General features: G+C 43.7%; 1 protein-coding gene across 2 annotated transcripts in view; it reads left to right on the plus strand.

The window, feature by feature from the left end:
• The window catches only part of clocka (clock circadian regulator a), a 67,800-nt gene that overhangs the window by 41,298 nt on the left and 7,556 nt on the right, over positions 1–18,946 (plus strand). For both annotated transcript variants that reach the window (XM_014169004.3, XM_045706084.2), the window contains 14 exons: positions 1,197–1,288; positions 2,833–2,922; positions 3,074–3,194; positions 4,747–4,860; positions 5,010–5,128; positions 5,279–5,361; positions 5,762–5,868; positions 8,030–8,177; positions 8,313–8,394; positions 17,168–17,312; positions 17,420–17,514; positions 17,609–17,971; positions 18,075–18,233; positions 18,460–18,878. In XM_014169004.3, coding sequence (XP_014024479.1) covers positions 1,197–1,288; positions 2,833–2,922; positions 3,074–3,194; positions 4,747–4,860; positions 5,010–5,128; positions 5,279–5,361; positions 5,762–5,868; positions 8,030–8,177; positions 8,313–8,394; positions 17,168–17,312; positions 17,420–17,514; positions 17,609–17,971; positions 18,075–18,233; positions 18,460–18,878 — 2,137 coding nt within the window. The remainder of the gene's footprint in view (positions 1–1,196; positions 1,289–2,832; positions 2,923–3,073; positions 3,195–4,746; positions 4,861–5,009; positions 5,129–5,278; positions 5,362–5,761; positions 5,869–8,029; positions 8,178–8,312; positions 8,395–17,167; positions 17,313–17,419; positions 17,515–17,608; positions 17,972–18,074; positions 18,234–18,459; positions 18,879–18,946) is intronic.

The raw sequence follows: 18,946 nt of genomic DNA on the forward strand, positions 1-18,946 counted from the left end.
AGGAACTTAGAAGACATTCAAAGTTCAAAGGGTTGGCTTAACTTAACTGACGGTGGACCAGAGCTAGCCCTTGATCATGACTCTCAGTTCCATTACATTACTCATAATGCCACCTGGAGTTTTCAAGAGCTAGACCAGAGCTAGCAAACTTGTGTGTCTAGAGAAGCACCAGAATTAAAATGAATTGAAATGATACTTTTTTGTAGTTAATAAATCCAATGTGAAACATGATGCTGTAACTATAGTATCCTTAAATCGCATGGAAAAAAGTTAATCCGTTGTTCTGTAATTAAAAATTCTCTCTCCCTAATTTCTAAATCACACACTGGCAAAGATTTTCAGCTGGTAGGCAGACAGACACTAGAATAAGTTTCTTTGCATGGGCACTTTGTTGTGTTTTGCGTGGGACTGGAGAACAGTTCCCCTGCTTTTAAAATAATGGTTCTGTTACGGAACAGTATTCATGGGTTGCACCTCCATCACTCGGTCGCGTCATTGCCATTGCTATCAAGGTTCTACAGATGCCGCAGCATATTGATATCCTACTGATGGTTAATGCTCAGTCTTCCTGAACGGGGGCTAATGACTGTTTCGTCAAAATTACACTATAGTGGCCTGGAAATACGATGACATTGCTAAAGTAGACAAATAATTTGTAGAAAACAACATTGGCATTATGATGTCGTCAAACTTACTTTAGAGAAATGGCAATGTTGGCATGAGCCTGCAAAGTTGTTCAGAAATAGTTAGCAATGCTAACTTTAAGCTGGCTAAAATGTCGGTGCTCTCCCCTCAATCGTAGCTAGCTAGCTAAAGTTATGCTACATCTAAAGTCAATCTGGCGACATTACAATGATGACAAAAAATGTCCTACTAATTATTTGCCTCCTTTTGAAATGCCATCAGCACAGTAATGCACTTTAGACAAGATCGTCATCCCCACCTGTTAAGACTGCATAGAGTAGAATGCTCATCTGGGCATCTGTTCTAAAACGAATGTGCAAAACAATATTGTGATGAAACGTGCAGAACATGGATACATCACTTTCGTTCTCGGTTCTGGTTCTGTTCTTCGGAAAAACATTTTTGGCCAGTTTTCGGTTCTGTTCTCTGAACCGGTTCCAACCCCTAGTATTAACCAAGCTGTCAGGGGAATCACTGATGTGAATTACTCAATCTGTGTCTCTCTCTGTCAGAAATCGCTGCACAGTCGGAGTCGAGCGAGATCCGACAGGACTGGAAACCTCCTTTTCTTAGTAATGAAGAGTTCACACAGCTGATGCTGGAGGTGAGAGTGGCAGTCAACACACTCCAAGTGCAGTAGTTTGCACATCCTTTCACTAAGTAGGATCTATACTGAACAAAAATATAAACGCAACAATTGTAAAGATTATATTGATTTATAGTTCATATAAGGAAATCAGTTAATTGAAATAAATTCATTATGCCCTAATCTATGGATTTCACATGACTGGGAATACTGATATGCATCCCTTAAAAAAGGTAGTCAGTATCTGGTGTGACCACCATTTTCCTCATGCAGCATGACATCTCCTTCGCATAGAGTTAATCAGGCTGTTGATTGTGGCCTGTGGAATGTTGTCCCACTCCTCTTCAATGGTGGTGCGAAGTTGCTGGATATTGGCGGGAACTGGAACACGCTGTCGTACACGTCGATCCAGAGCATCCCACACACGCTCAATGGGTGACATGTCTGGCGAGTATGCAGGCCATGGAAGAACTGGGACATTTTCAGCATCCAGGAATTGTGTACAGATCCTTGTGACATGGGGCTGTGCATTATCATGCTGAAACATGAGGGGATGGCGGCAGATGAATGGCACAACAATGGACCTCTCGAATCTCGTCACGGTATCTCTGTGCATTCAAATCGCCATTGATAAAATGCCATTGTCTTCGTTGTCCCTAGCTTATGCCTGTCCATACCATAACCCCACCTCCACCATGGGGCACTCTGTTCACAATGTTGACATCAGCAAACCACTCGCCCACACGACACCATACACATGGTCTGCAGTTGTGAGGCCGGTTGGACGTACTGCCAAATTCTCTAAAACAATGTTGGAGGCGGCTTATGGTAGAGATATGAACATTAAATTCTCTGGAAACTACTCTGGTGGACATTCCTGCAGTCAGCATGCCAATTACTCGCTCCCTCAACTTGAAACATCTGTGGAATTGTGTGACAAAACTGTACATTTTTAGTGGCCTTTTATTGTTCCCAGTACAAGGTGCACCTGTGTAATGATCATGCTGTTTAATTAGCTTCTTGATATGCCACACCTGTCAGGTGGATGGATTATCTTGGCAAAGGAGATATGCTCACTAACAGGGATGTAAACAAATTTGTGCACAAAATTTGAGAGAAATAAGCTTTTTGTGCGTATGGAACATTTCTAGGATCTTTTATTTCAACTCATGAAACATGGGACCAACACTTTACATGTTGCATTTTATATTTTTGTTCGGTGTACAAATAAAGTATGTCAGTCAAAAAGGATGTAAGTAGCAGTAATAACATTCTGAACATGTTTTTGTTCATAGTTTACTGAAGAAGGTTGACAATGAAACGTCTGTGAATTTTTTTCCCCTGTCTGCTGTGTAAGCAAGAGAAAAAAGTGTGTGGGTTAAAACAGGTTCACTGTATAGGTAAAAAAAACACTTCGTTTTTTGGATGTCGTTGTTGATTGGTTTAACAAACCAAGGACTATTCAAGTTTAAAGTTAACCGCAATGGAACCATTTTTTCTACATTGTAATACTCTATATTGCAAGTAGATGGTGCTTTAACAACTGTTTTTTTATCTGCTAGGCGTTAGACGGCTTCTTCCTAGCAATTATGACTGATGGGAACATAATCTATGTCTCAGAGAGTGTTACATCTCTACTGGAACATCTTCCTGTGAGTATTAATTCTGTCCATACACATTACTTAATGCCTATGTAAGGTTGTTGTTATGCATTACTATATTTTGACATCCGTGACGACGGTTGACATACATGACCAAGGATGACATACATGACTTTGGGTGACATCTGTGTGTGTGTTTCAGTCTGACCTGGTGGATCAGAACCTATTGAACTTCCTGCCCCTGGGGGAACATTCAGACGTGTATAAAGCCTTGTCGTCTCACATACTGGAGGGCGAGACGCTAACGCCTGAGTATCTCAAGAGTAAGTACTGGAGCTGTTTTAGCATTTTTTTCAGTTTCAAGTTGTAATGTCACATGCACAAGTACAGTGAAATGCCTTTCTAGCAAACTCAAAACCCAACACTGCAATAATCAATAACAATGTAATACTAGAAAAAACACATGAGAAATAAGAAGATATATGAAGAACACAGTAAGTAAGTAAGTAAGTAAGCATACTATATACAGGGTCAGCTCTAGTACCCTATTTACAATGTGTAGGGATACAGGAGTGATGGAGCTAGATACTGTATGTATAGGAGTAAGGGGACTAAGCAACAGGATATAAGATAAACAGAGTAGCTGCAGCTTGTATGTGAGTGGGTGTGCGTGTGTGTAGAGTCAGTATAAATGTATGTGCATATCAGTGGCGGTCGGTGCCGTTTATGATGAGGGAGGATGAAGGAGTTCCCACATATCTTCAGCACTTTTTGGCAGCTTTTCCTTCACTCTGCTGTCCAACTCATCCCAAACCATCTCAATTGGATTGAGGTCAGGTGATTGTGGAGGCCAGGTCATTTGATGCAGCACTCCATCACGCTCCTTCTTGATCAAATAGCTCTTACACAGCCTGGAGGTGTGTTTTGGGTCATTGTCCTGTTGAAAAACAAATGATAGTCCCACTAAGTGCAAACCAGATGGCATATCGTTGCAAAATGCTGTGGTAGCCATGTTGGTTAAGTGTGCCTTGAATTCTAAATAAATCCCAGACTGTGTCACCAGAAAAAGCACCTCCACACCATCACACCTTCTCCTCCATGCTTCACGGTTGGAACCACACATGCGGAGTTCATCCATTCACCTACTCTGCGTCTCAAAGACACAGCAGTTGGAACCTAAAATATAACATTTGGACTCAGCAGACCAAATGTCCATTGCTCATGTTTCTTGGCCCATGCAAGTCTCTTCTTCTTATTGGTGCCCTTTAGTAGTAGTTTATTTGCAGCAATTCGACCAGTGAATGAAAGTTTACAACTTGGGTGCATACAGGTCGAGATATTTTTAGGTGACAGACAGTAACACATGGTCAGATAGTGACACATTCAATACCGCCTTGCACACTCTTGCTTGCATCTAGCTGATCTAGGGTGTAATTGTTAGTCCAACAGTTGCAAACGAGAGTTTCTATTGGACAAATTGAGGTATGTTTAACTCCGCTCATTCCGCTTGCTGCCATTTAAGAAATGTTTTTCAACTGAATCGGCAGAATGAATACACCCCTGATCACGTGTAAACACAGTTCACTTTAAGAGCAGCCACGTTGTATTCCTTCTCGCATCCATGCGCTCTCCTCCTCTCACGTTTTCTCTTTGTTTGTGGACTTCAGTGCACATCAGCTATATGTTACCTAATCTTTCCAAGCCAAACTAGATCATAACCGCTACACACAGCCTACATCGTTGTCACCATATTAGCTAAAGTAACGTCATAGTCAAGTTTCTTTGGCCACAGCATAAGCAGATAATTTGTTTCAGAGTTAGATGTACCCATGAGTTTATTTGTACTGTTTTATTGTATAATTAATTTGTTTTCAGCTAAAAACCAGTTAGAATTCTGTTGCCACATGCTCAGAGGGACGATTGACCCTAAAGCGCCCCCTGTGTACGAGTACGTCAAGTTCATCGGAAACTTCAAGGCCCTGAATAATGGTGAGTTTTCTTTTATATTGATTTATGGGAAAATAGGCTTGGAATGTGTATACAAGTAGCTGCTCTGTATTTAGTTTGTGACCATAAATGCACTTAGTCACTGTTGCTTTTTGGTCTGTCCCAATCTTTATTTTCCCTTTCTCCCGAAGTGCCTAACTCAACTCGAAACGGCTTGGAAGGGGTGATCCAGCGTTCACTCCGGCCCGCTTTTGAGGACCGAGTCTGTTTCATAGCAACTGTGAGATTAGCTAAACCACAGTTTATTAAGGTAAGACACTTATACAGTATATCACAGACTGCATATTTAGGTAACCAGGTATGTCAAATGCTGTACTGTGAAGGTTCCTAAGTGACAGCCTTGTAAATTATTTCCTTTGTATAAGAAGTAAACATCTAGTTTTTCCTCACTCACTCACAGGAGATGTGCACTGTGGAAGAACCCAATGAAGAATTCACCTCCAGACACAGCTTAGAATGGAAGTTCCTCTTCTTGGACCACAGGTAATGTGTGCTGTCTATAGCCATGTCTGTGTGTTTACCTGCCTATGTCATGTTAGAGAGAGTTAGTCTCTAGCTGTTTGAAACTAGGCACACAGCAGTCAGAACAGAGTCACAGTGAGAGTGTTTGGTTCAGCTCAAATCAAATTAGCTGGCTGCTGTGTTCTCTCTGGGCCAGTCAGTCTCACCCCTTTTTGAGCAACAACACTAGAAAGAGTACTTAGTGTTTCACTGCCACTGAAAACCTTTATTATACTGTCCTCTGTACATACCAGGTCCAGAGAGTAATGCATTGTTTTGTGTGTTTTTGATGTTATTATCACTACTTTACAGGGTGATAAACTGTATATTTTTGTATTTGAATGGGTTGTGCTATCATTTAATGACATTGTTACCTCCCCAGGGCTCCGCCCATAATAGGTTACCTGCCGTTTGAGGTTCTGGGTACATCTGGATATGACTACTACCACGTGGATGACCTGGAGTCACTGGCCAAATGCCACGAACACTGTAAGTACATTTCTGTCACATTTGTGTATTTCAAATCAAATCAAATTGTATTGGTCACATACCTATATTTAGCAGATGTTGTAGCAAAATGCTTGTGTTCCTAACTCAAACAGTGCAGTTGTATCTAACAATTCACAACAATACACACAAATCTAAAAGTAAAAGAATGGAATTAAGAAATATATCATTATTAGAATGAGCATTGTCGGAGTGGCATTGACTAAAATATAGTAAAATAGAATACATGATATACATATGAGATTAGTAAAGCAGTATGTAAACATTATTTAAACATTATCGAAGTGACTAGTGTTCCATTATTAAAGTGGCCAGCGATTCCATGTCTGTGTATATAGGGCAGCAGCCTCTAAGGTGCAGGGTTGCGTAACTTGTAAGTCGCTCTGGATAAGAGCGTCTGCTAAATGACATAAATGTAAATGTAACCGAGTGGAAGCCGGCTAGTGATGGTTATTTAATGGCCTTCAGATAGAAGCTTTTTTTTCAGTCTCTTGTTCCCAGTTTTGATGTACCTGTACTGACCTCGCCTTCTTGATGATAGCGGAGTGAACAGGTAGTGGCTCACGTGGTTGTCCTTGATTATCTTTTTGGCCTTCCTGTGACATTGGGTGCTGTAGGTGTCCTGGAGGGCAGGTAGTTTGCCCCCGGTGACACGGTAGGAAGACTGCACCACCTTCTGGAGAGCCCTGCGGTTGCGGGCGATGCAGTTGCCGTACCAGGCGGTGATATAGCCTGACAGGATGCTCTCAATTGTGTATCTGTTAAAATGTGTGAGGGTTTTAGGTGCCAAGCCAAATTCCTTCAGCATCCTGAGGTTGAAGAAGCGCTGTTGCACCTTCTTCACCACAATGTCTATGTGAGTGGACCATTTCAGATCGTCAGTGATGTGTACGCCGAGGAACTTGAAGCTTTCCACCTTCTCCAATGCGGTCCCGTCGATGTGGATAGGGGGGTGTTCCCTCTGCTGTTTCCTGAAGTCCACGATCAGCTCCTTTGTTTTGTTGACGTTGAGTGAGAGCTTATTTTCCTGGCACCACACTCCCGGGGCCCTTACCTCCATGTAGGCTGTCTTGTCATTGTTGGTAATCAGGCCTACTACTGTTGTGTCATCTGCAAACTTGATGATTGAGTTGGAGGCGTGCGTGGCCATGCAGTCATGGGTGAACAGGGAGTACAGGAGGGGGCTGAGCACGCACCCTTATGGGGTCCCTGTGTTGAGGATCAGCGAAGTGGAGATGTTGTTTCCTATCTTCACCACCTGGGGGCGGCCCGTCAGGAAGTCCAGGACCCAGTTGCACATGGCGGGTTCTAGGGTGTAAGCAAATTGAAGTGGGTCTAGGGTGTAAGGTAGAGGTGATATGATCCTTGACTAGTCTCTCAAAGCACTTCATGATGACAGAAGTGAGTTCTACGGGGCAATAGTAACGACATTTACATTTACGTCATTTAGCAGACGCTCTTACCTTTTACTTTCTTGGGTACAGGCACAATTGTGGACTTCTTGAAGCAAGTGGGGACAGCAGACTGGGATAGGGAGAGATTGAATATGTCCGTAAACACTCCATCCAACTGGTCTGCGCATGCTCTGAGGACACGGCTAGGGATGCCATCTGGGCCGGCAGCCTTGCGAGGGTTAACGCGCTTAAATGACTTGCTCACGTTGGCCACGGAGAAGGAAAGCCCACAGTCCTTGGTAGCGAGCCGCGTCGGTGGCACTGTGTTATCCTCAAAGCGGGCGAACGTGTTTAGCTTGTCCGGAAGCAAGACGTCGGTGTCCGCGACGTGGCTGGTTTTCCTTTTGTAATCCGTGATTGTCTATAGACCCTGCCACATACGTCTTGTGTCTGAGCCGTTGAATTGCGACTCCACTTTGTCTCTGTACTGACGTTTTACCTGTTTGATTGCCTTATGGAAGGAATAACTACACTGTTTGTATTCTGCCATATTCCCAGTCACCTTGCCATGATTAAATGCGGTGGTTCGCGCTTTCAGTTTTGCGCGAATCCTGCCATCTATCCACGGTTTCTGATTAGGGTAGGTTTTAATAGTCACAATGGGTACACATTTTATGAGTGTGTTTGTGTTTTCCTGTCCCATGTCCACATCTGTGACATCAGTTCACTCCTCTCTCTCTCTTCTGCAGTAATGCAGTATGGGAAGGGGAAGTCGTGCTACTACAGGTTTCTCACCAAAGGGCAGCAGTGGATCTGGCTCCAGACTCATTACTACATCACCTACCACCAGTGGAACTCAAGGCCCGAGTTCATTGTCTGCACGCACACTGTCGTCAGGTATAGATCGGCCAATCACTAATAATGATATTCGTATGTATATTTCACAAGAAGTATGTCTGTCATACTATGGATAACCAGTAGTATTTCATTGTGTTCTGATGTTCATAACCCTCTTTCTCTGTTGTGTTGCAGCTATGCTGAGGTGAGGGCTGAACAGCGCAGGGAGTTGGGGATTGTTGAGTCGCCGCCGCCAGAAATCTTTGCGGTAGATAAGGTGAGACATTTATGAGACTGACATGAGAGCTCGTCTCGCTGACTCCTAAGCATGAGAAATCAGAAATCAGTTTAGGGGATAAAGACGGGGCTGAGTTTGGCTAATGATGAGGGTGTTTTCTACAAGCACATGGAGAAGCCAGCCAAGTAGAAAATAGCCAACCAGGCTCCCCTGGGCTGGGATGGGGGTGTTACAAGCTCTAGTTTGGTGGCCTCTGGTACATTTTAATGCTAGATAGTTGCTGGTTGAAAAAACAATCAGGAAATAAGAATGATAAAATTCATACATATATATATATATATATATATATATATATATGCAGTTGTGAAGGTATTAGGGGCCAAGCCAAATTCCTTCAGCATCCTGAGGGTTGTGTGTGTGTGTGTGTGTGTGTGTGTGTGTGTGTGTGTGTGTGTGTGTTTGTGTGTGTGTGTGTGTGTGTGTGTGTGTGTGTGTGTGTGTGTGTGTGTGTGTGTGTGTGTGTGTGTGTGTGTGTGTGTGTGTGTGTGTGTGTGTGTGTGTGTGTGTGTGTGTGTATATACATACAATCGTGGCCAAAAGTTTTGAGAATGACACAAATATTAATTTTCACAAAGTTTGCTGCCTCGGTGTCTTTAGATATTTTTGTCAGATGTTACTATGGAATACTGAAGTATAATTACAAGCATTTCATAAGTGTCAAAGGCTTTTTTTGACAATTACATGAAGTTGATGCAAAGAGTCAATATTTGCAGTGTTGACCCTTCTTTTTCAAGACATCTGCGATCCGCCCTGGCATGCTGTCAATTAACTTCTGGGCCACATTCTGACTGATGGCAGCCCATTCTTGCATAATCAATGCTTGGAGTTTGTCAGAATTTGTGAGTTTTTGTTTGTCCACCCGCCTCTTGAGGATTGACCACAAGTTCTCAATGGGATTAAGGTCTGGGGAGTTTCCTGGCCATGGACCCAAAATATTGATGTTTTGTTCCCCAAGCCACTTAGTTATCACTTTTGCCTTATGGCAAGGTGCTCCATCATGCTGGAAAAGGCATTGCTCGTCACCAAACTGTTCCTGGATGGTTGGGAGAAGTTGCTCTCAGAGGATGTGTTGGTACCATTCTTTATTCATGGCTGTGTTCTTAGGCAAAATTGTGAGTGAGCCCACTCCCTTGGCTGAGAAGTACCCCACACATGAATGGTCTCAGGATGTTTTACTGTTGGCATGACACAGGACTGATGGTAGCGCTCACCTTGTTTTCTCCGGACAGTCTTTTTTCCGTATGCCCCAAACAATCGGAAATGGTGCTTGCTGGACTTTTCTTGGGCGCCCTGAAGCCTTCTTCACAACAATTGAACCGCTCTCCTTGAAGTTCTTGATGATCCGATAAATGGTTGATTTAGGTGCAATCTTACTGGCAGCAATATCCTTGCCTGTGAAGCCCTTTTTGTGCAAAGCAATGATGACCACACGTGTTTCCTTGCAGGTAACCATGTTTGACAGAGGAAGAACAATGATTCCAAGCACCACCCTCCTTTTGAAGCTTCCAGTCTGTTATTCAAACTCAATCAGCATGGCAGAGTGATCTCCACCCTTGTCCTCGTCAACACTAACACCTGTGTTAACAAGAGAATCACTGACATGATGTCAGCTGGTCCTTTTCTGGCAGGGCTGAAATGTAGTGGAAATGTTTTTGGGGGATTCAGTTCATTTGTATGGCAAAGAGGGACTTTGCAATTAATTGCAGTTCATCTGATCACTCTTCATAACATTGTGGAGTATATGCAAATTGCCATCATACAAACTGAGGCAGCAGACTTTGTGAAAAATTAATATTTGTGTCACTCTCAAAACTTTTGGCCATGACTGTACATACATGCATACATGCATACATGCATACATACATACATACATACATACATACATACATACATACATACATACATACATACATACATACATACATACATACATACATACATACATACATACATACAGTTGAATTCGGAAGTTTACATACACTTAGGTTGGAGTCATTAAAACTCGTTTTTCAACCACTCCACAAATTTCTTGTTAACAAACTATAGTTTTGGCAAGTCGGTTAGGACATCTACTTTGTACATGACACAAGTAATTTTTCCAACAATTGTTTACAGACAGATTATTTCGCTTATAATTCACTGTATCACAATTTCAGTGGGTCAGAAGTTTACATACACTAAGTTGACTGTGCCTTTAAACAGCTTGGAAAATTCCAGAAAATGATTTCATGGCTTTAGAAGCTTCTTATAGGCTAATTGACATCATTTGTGTCAATTGGAGGTGTACCTGTGGATGTATTTCAAGGCCTACCTTCAAACTCAGTGCCTCTTTGCTTGACATCATGGGAAAATTAAAAAAAATCAGCGAAGACCTCAGAAAATAAATTGTAGACCTCCACAAGTCTGGTTCATCCTTGGGAGCAATTTCCAAACGCCTGAAGGTACCACGTTGATCTATACAAACAATAGTACGCAAGTATAAACACCATGGGACCACGCAGCCGTCATACTGCTCAGGAAGGAGACGCGTTCTGTCTCCTAGAGATGAACGTACTTTGGTGCGAAAGGTGCAAATCAATCCCAGGACAACAGCAAAGGCCCTTGTGAAGATGCTGGGGGAAACAGGTACAAAGTATCTATATCCACTGTAAAACGAGTCCTATATCGTCATAACCTGAAAGCCGCTCAGCAAGGAAGAAGCCACTGCTCCAAAACTGCCATAAAAAAAGCCAGACTACGGTATGCAACTGCACATGGGGACAAAGATCGTACATTTTGGAGAAATGTCCTCTAGTCTGATGAAACAAAAATAGAACTGTTTGGCCATAATGACCATCGTTATGTTTGGAAGAAAAAGGGGGAGGCTTGCAAGCCGAAGAACACCTCCCAACCGTGAAGAACGGGGGTGGAAGCATTATGTTGCGGGGGTGATTTGTATCAGGAGAGACTGATGTACTTCACAGAATAGATGGCTTCATGAGGAAGGAAAATTATGTGGATATATTGAAGCAACATCTCCAGACATCAGCATGAAGTTAAAGCTTGGTCGCAAATCAAATGTATTTATATAGCCCTTCTTACATCAGCTGAAATCTCAAAGTGCTCTACAGAAACCCAACCTAAAACCCCAAACAGCAAGCAATGCAGGTGTAGAAGCACGGTGGCTAGGAAAAACTCCCTAGAAAGGTCAAAACCTAGGTAAGAAACCTAGAGAGGAACCAGGCTATGAGGGGTGGCCAGTCCTCTTCTGGCTGTGGGTGGAGATTATAACAGAACATGGCCAAGATGTTCAAATGTTCATAAATGACCAGCATGGTCAAATAATAATAATAATCACAGTAGTTGTCGAGGGTGCAACAAGTCAGCACCTCAAGAGTAAATGTCAGTTGGCTTTTCATAGCCGATCATTGAGAGTATCTCTACCGCTCCTGCTGTAGAGAGTTGAAAACAGCAGGTCTGGGACAGGTAGCACGTCCGGTGAACAGGTCAGGGTTCCATAGCCGCAGGCAGAACAGTTGAAACTGGAGCAGCAGCACGGCCATGTGGACTGGGGACAGCAAGGAGTCATCATGCCAGGTAGTCCTGAGGCATGGTCCTAGGGCTCAGGTCCTCCGAGAGAGAGAAAGAAAGAAAGAGAGAATTAGAGAGAGCATACTTAAATTCACACAGGACACCAGATAAGACAGGAGAAATACTCCAGATGTAACAGACTGACCCTAGCCCCCCGACACATAAACTACTGCAGCATAAATACTGGAGGCTGAGACCAGAGGGGTCAGGAGACACTGTGGCCCCATCCGATGATACCCCCGGACAGGGCCAAACAGGCAGGATATAACCCCACCCACTTTGCCAAAGCACAGACCCCACACCAGTAGAGGCATATCTTCAACCACCAACTTACCATCCTGAGACAAGGCCGAGTATAGCCCAGAAAGATCTCTGCCACGGCACAACCCAAGGGGGAGCGCAAACCCAGACAGGAAGACCACATCAGTGACTCAACCCACTCAAGTGACGCACCCCTCCTAGGGACGGCAGGGAAGAGCACCAGTAAGCCAGTGACTCAGCCCCTGTAATAGGGTTAGAGGCAGAGAATCCCACTGGAGAGAGGGGAACCAGCCAGGCAGAGACAGCAAGGGTGGTTCTTTACTCCAGTGCCTTTCCATTCACCTTCACACTCCTGGGCCAGACTACATTCAATCATATGACCTACTGAAGAGATGAGTCTTCAGTAAAGACTCTCTCAGATGGGTAGGCAGACCATTCCATAAAAATGGAGCTCTATAGGAGAAAACCCTGCCTCCAGCTGTTTGCTTAGAAATTCTAGAGACAATTAGGAGGCCTGCGTCTTGTGACCGTAGCGTACGTGTAGGTATGTACGCCAGGACCAAATCGGAAAGATGGGTAGGAGCAAGCCCATGTAATGCTTTGTAGGTTAGCAGTAAATTGGTTTTCCAAATGGACAATGACCACAAGCATACTTCCAAAGTTGTGGCAAAATGGCTTAAGGACAACAAAGTCAAGTTATTGGAGTGGCCATCACAAAGCCCTGACCTCAATACTATAAAAAATGTGTGGGCAGAACTAAGAAAGCGTGTGCGAGCAAGGAGGCCTATAAACCTGACTCAGTTACACCAGCTCTGTCAGGAGGAATGGGCCAAAATTCACCCAACTTATTGTGGGAAGTTTGTGAAAGGCTACCTGAAACGTTTGACCCAAGTTAAATAATTTAAAGTCAATGCTGTCAAATACTAATTGAGTGCAAGTAAACTTCTGACCCACTGGTAATGTGATGAAAGAAATAAAAGCTGAAATATATAATTCTCTCTACTATTATTCTGACATTTCACATTCTTAAAATAATGTGGTGATCCTAACTGACCTAAGACATGTAATTTTTACTTGGATGAAATGTCAGGAATTGTGAAAAACGGAGTTTTTAAATGTATTTGGCTAAGGTGTATGTAAACATCCGACTTCAACTGTACACACACACACGCACGCACGCACGCACGCACGCACGCACGCACGCACACACACACACACACACACACACACACACACACACACACACACACACACACACACACACACACACACACACACACACACACACACACACACACACACACACACACACACACAGTACCAGTCAAAAGTTTGGACACACCTATTCATTCAAGGGTTTTTTATTTATTTATTTTTTTACTATTTTTTACATTGTGGAATAAGAGTGAAGACATAAACTCTGAAATAACACATGGAATCATGTAATAACCAAAAAAGTATTAACTTCTATGGGCTAGGTGGGACGCTACCGTCCCACCTGCGCGACACAGCCAGTGAAATATCAGGGTGGTAAATTCAAAAACAACAAAATGTCATAATTCAACTTTCTCAAACATACAACTATTTTACACCATTTTAAAGATAAACTTCTCGTTAATCTAACCACATTGTCCGATTTCAAAAAGGCTTTACAGCGAAAGCAAAACATTAGATTATGTTAGGAGAGTACATAGACAAAAATAATCACACAGCCATTTTCCAAGCAAGGACATGTGTCAATACAACCCAAAACACAGCTAAATGAAGCACTAACCTTTGACGATCTTCATCAGATGACACTCCTAGGACATTATGTTACACAATACATGTATGTTTTGTTCGATAAAGTTCATATTTATATCCAAAAACAGCATTATACATTGGCGCGTGATGTTCAGAAAATGTATTCCCACCAAAACGTCCGGTGAACGTGCACATCAATATATAAAAATACTCATCATAAACGTTGACAAAATATATAACAATTATTTTAAGAATTATAGATAGACTACCCCTGGATGCAACCGCTGTGTCAGATTTTAAAATAGCTTTACGGAGAAAGCACATTTTTCAATATTCTGAGTACATAGCTCAGCCATCACGGTGAGCTATTTAGACACCCGCCAAGTTCGGGGCAACCTAAACTCAGAATTAGTATTAGAAATATTCTCTTACCTTTGCTGATCTTCGTCAGAATGGACTCCCAGGACTGCTACTTCCACAAGAAATGTTGTTTTTGTTCGAAATAATCCATATTTATGTACAAATACCTCCGTTTTGTTCGTGCGTACAGATCACTTATCCAAAGGCATAACGCGCGAGCGCGGAATGAGAGACGAAAAGTCAAAATGTTTCATTACCGTACTTAGAAGCATGTCAAACGCTGTTTAAAATTAATCTTTATGGTATATTTAACGTAAAATTGCGATAATATTCCAACTGGACAATAGCATATTCATTCAAGAAGAAAAAGAAGGAGGGGCGCTCTCGCGGGACCGAGCATATCCAATCCCTTTGTTGCCAGGCAGACCACTCAGTAACTGAGCTCCTATTATCTGCCCAGTGACCGGAAAATGCTCAAACCACTTTCTGAAGGCTTTAGACAGCCAATGGAAGCCTTAGGAAGTGCAACGTCACCCCACAGACACAGTAGCTTCGATAGAGAATCAAAAGAAGAACTACAATTCTCAGACTTTCCACTTCCTGCTTGAATTTTTCTCAGGTTTTTTCCTGCCATATGAGTTCTGTTATACTCACAGACACCATTCAAACAGTTTTAGAAACTTCAGAGTGTTTTCTATCCAAATCTACTAATAATATGCATATTCTAGTTTCTGGGCCAGAGTAGTAACCTGTTTAAATTGGGTACGTTTTTCATCCGGCCGTGAAAATACTGCCCCCTAGCCCAGACAGTTTAAACAAATCTAAATATATTTTATTAACTCAGCAAAAAAAGAAACGTCCCTTTTTCAGGACCCTGTCTTTCAAAGATAATTCGTAAAAATTAAAATAACTTCACAGATCTTCATTGTAAGGGTTTAAACACTGTTTCCCATGCTTGTTTAATGAACCATAAACAATTAATGAACATGCAGCTGTGGAACGGTCGTTAAGACTTACAGACGATAGGCAATTAAGGTCACAGTTATGAAAACTGAGGACACTAAAGAGGCCTTTCAACTGACTCTGAAAAACACCAAAAGAAAGATGCCCAGGGTCCCTGCTCATCTTCGTGAACATGCCTTAGGCATGCTGCAAGGAGGCATGAGGACTGCAAATGTGGCCAGGGTAATACATTGTAATGACCGTACTGTGAGACGCCTAAGACAGCGCTACAGGGAGACAGGATGGACAGCTGATCGTCCTCGCAGTGGCAGACCACGTGTAACAACACCAGCACAGGATCGGTACATCCGAACATCACACCTGCGGGACAGGTACAGGATGGCAACAACAACTGCTTGAGTTACACCAGGAACCCACAATCCCTCCATTAGTGCTCAGACTGTCCGCAATAGGCTGAGAGAGGCTGGACTGAGGGCTTGTAGGCCTGTTGTAAGGCAGGTCCTCACCAGACATCACCGGCAACAACGTCGCCTATGGGCACAAATCCACCGTCGCTGGACCAGACAGGACTGGCAAAAAGTGCTCTTCGCGGTTTTGTCTCACCAGGGGTGATGGTCGAATTCGCGTTTATCGTCGAAGGAATGAGCGTTACACCGAGGCCTGTACTCTGGAGCGGGATCTATTCCATCATGGTCCGGGGCGGTGTGTCACAGCATCATCGGATTGAGCTTGTTGTCATTGCAGGCAATCTCAACGCTGTGCGTTACAGGGAAGACATCCTCCTCCCTCATGTGGTACCCTTCCTGCAGGCTCATCCTGACATGACCCTCCAGCATGACAATGCCTCCAGCCATACTGCTCGTTCTGTGCGTGATTTCCTGCAAGACAGGAATGTCAGTGTTCTGCCATGGCCAGCGAAGAGCCATTTGTGTTAGTCACATTTCTGTGGAACTTGTTCAGTTAATGTCTCAGTTGTTGAATCTTGTTATGTTCATACAAATATTTACACATGTTAAGTTTTCTGAAAATAAACGCAGTTGACAGTGAGAGGACATGTCTTTTTTTGCTCAGTTTATTTGAGATTCTTCAAAGTAGCCACACTTTGCCTTGATGACAGCTTTGCACACTCTTGGCATTCTCTGCTGTTGCTGTTGATGATGTTGTTGCTGTTTTGTTGTGAAAATATGGACAGGACCATGGTCTGCGAAGTTGGCCAAAAATCAAGTGTCACAAAAATGATTTTGACTGGCCCGGACATGGTTTGGTTCTTAAATGCATTGGCCTAAAGGTTGCCATGCTTTCTCTCTACATTCAGCTGTTAATTGCCTATATTTGGTTATTATGATATGTATTAAAAAGCTGTGTCATATAATTTAGCAATGCAAGTCATTACTCTATTCTTTAGAATTGCAATTGCATTCATTTGTTTCTAAACTATGTCATTTTGAGAAGATTTGAAAATAGGACGCTATCCCTTTAAGACAAACATTCCAAAAGAGAGATGAAAATGGCTACAGTAGGCTAGCAAGAGAATGCTAGTGTTGAATCCACCGTGCCTCCATCTTGGCACTCCCCCACTGTTGTAGCTATGGAAATGCATTTATTAATGTCTACATTCGTTTTTGCCAAATGTATTATTTATTACAGACACCGTAATGCATACTTTTAAATTATATATGTTAGGTAAACGTGCAAATGGAAAAACTATATAAAAACATTTTGTTTTCACCTATCGAACTGTGTTAGATCAGTGATTACCTCATGCGAGGAAGGATGTATTTCCAAAGTCTCCTAACAAGGTTTGGGAGTTGTAGTAGTGAGTCTGACTGTTCTCTCTCTGCTCTCTCCATCTCAGGACTCTGGTTCTGAGTCTCAACACCAGCTCAACACCTCCAGCCTGAAGGAGGCCCTGGAGCGATTTGACCGCAGCCGCACGCCCTCCACCTCCTCACGCAGCTCCCGCAAGTCCTCGTCCCACACCGCCGTCTCCAATCCAGCATGTAAGCACTGACCACATGACATCACTACATCCATCTTGTCTATTGTCACATCCTTTCTGAGAGCTACTTTGATCCTAAGAGTAAGGTGTTTGTTTTTTCCTCCTCAGCACCTAAGCTAAAGACAGACAGGGGTACACCAGGATGCCAGTCCATCTCTGCTATTGAGATGACATCACAGCGAAGGTCGTCTGTCAGCAGTCAGGTCAGTGTGGGCTTTCTTCAGCTTGCGGTCACCGCATCTCTATTTTTGATAGTAATCTGGTTCATAATGTAGTTCCTGTGTTTGTCTCCAACAGCAATCAATGAGCTCCCAACACACCCAGAATACAGGGCAGAACATGGCCCCGTCCATTGTTTCACAACAACAACAACACCATCATCAACAGCAACAGCAGAGGCAGCAGCAACCACCACCGCAACAGCAGCAACCACCACCGCAACAGCAGCAACCACCACCGCAACAGCAGCAACCACCACCGCAACAGCAGCAACCACCACCGCAACAACAGCAGCAGCAACCACCACAACAGCAGCAGCAACCACCACAACAACAGCAGCAACCACCACAACAACAGCAGCAACCACCACAACAGCAGCAACCACCACAAGTGCAGCAACCACCACAACAGCTGCAGCTGCAGATCCAGCCCAGTGTCCAGGTGAGAAATCTCCCGCAGGACTGTAATTTGGCAGTGTCAGTGACAGAAATGTTCAATTATAATGAGCCATCCACAAACATCCCTTATTTTTCATCTTTGCTAGCCCATGGTACAGTTCTCCACCCAGCTGGATGCCATGCAGCACCTGAAGGATCAGCTGGAGCAGAGGACCAGGAGGATTGAGGCCAACATCCAGAGGCAGCAGCAAGAGCTCAGGCAGATCCAGGAGGAGCTCCAGAAGGTGCAGGGCCAGGGCCTACAGGTTAGCACTGCCCCCTGCTGTCTGTCTCGGGAACAGCACTATAAGGGCCCCATATACTAACCATGGCCCTCTAATGTAGAGCTGGGAAAGGGTTTACTGACTGAATGTTTGAATACTTGAACCAAAATGTCTGCTTACATTTGTGTGGATGCATGCATGTGTCATTATGCCTGTGTTTTTTTCTATGTAAGAAGAGTCTTACTATGTGGTATTTTCTCTGGTGCAGATGTTCCTCCAACAGGGTGCAGGTGGGCTGAGCCTGAGCTCTGTGCAGCTGGCCCAGGGGACCACCATGCAGCCAGGCGGCGCTCTCAACATGCAGGGCCAGGTGGTGTCTGCAGGCAACCTGCAGGGCAGTACTCAGCAGCAGCACACGGTTCAACGGCAACCTCAGCTGCAGGCCCAGCCTCAACAACAGAACCTTCTACAAGACACCAGCTCTGTCCTCTCACAGTCTTCTGTGAGGTCGACTCACTCTCTGCCGCCCCAGCAGAGTGCCCTGCCGGCCTCCCTCTACAACACCATGATGATCTCTCAGCCCAACCAGGCCAATGTGGTCCAGATAGCCAACAGCCTGGCCCAGAACAGCAGCAACAACGCTGCTACTGTGGCAACCTTTGCCCAGGACCGCTCGGGACAGATCAGGTACATGATTCCATCAACAGGGTTTGTTCTCCTCTCACTCAGCAGCTGATTGTTGTTGAGAACTATAA

This window comes from Salmo salar, chromosome 23, assembly GCF_965601325.2.
Source record: "Salmo salar chromosome 23, fSalSal1, whole genome shotgun sequence".
NCBI lineage: Eukaryota > Metazoa > Chordata > Actinopteri > Salmoniformes > Salmonidae > Salmo > Salmo salar.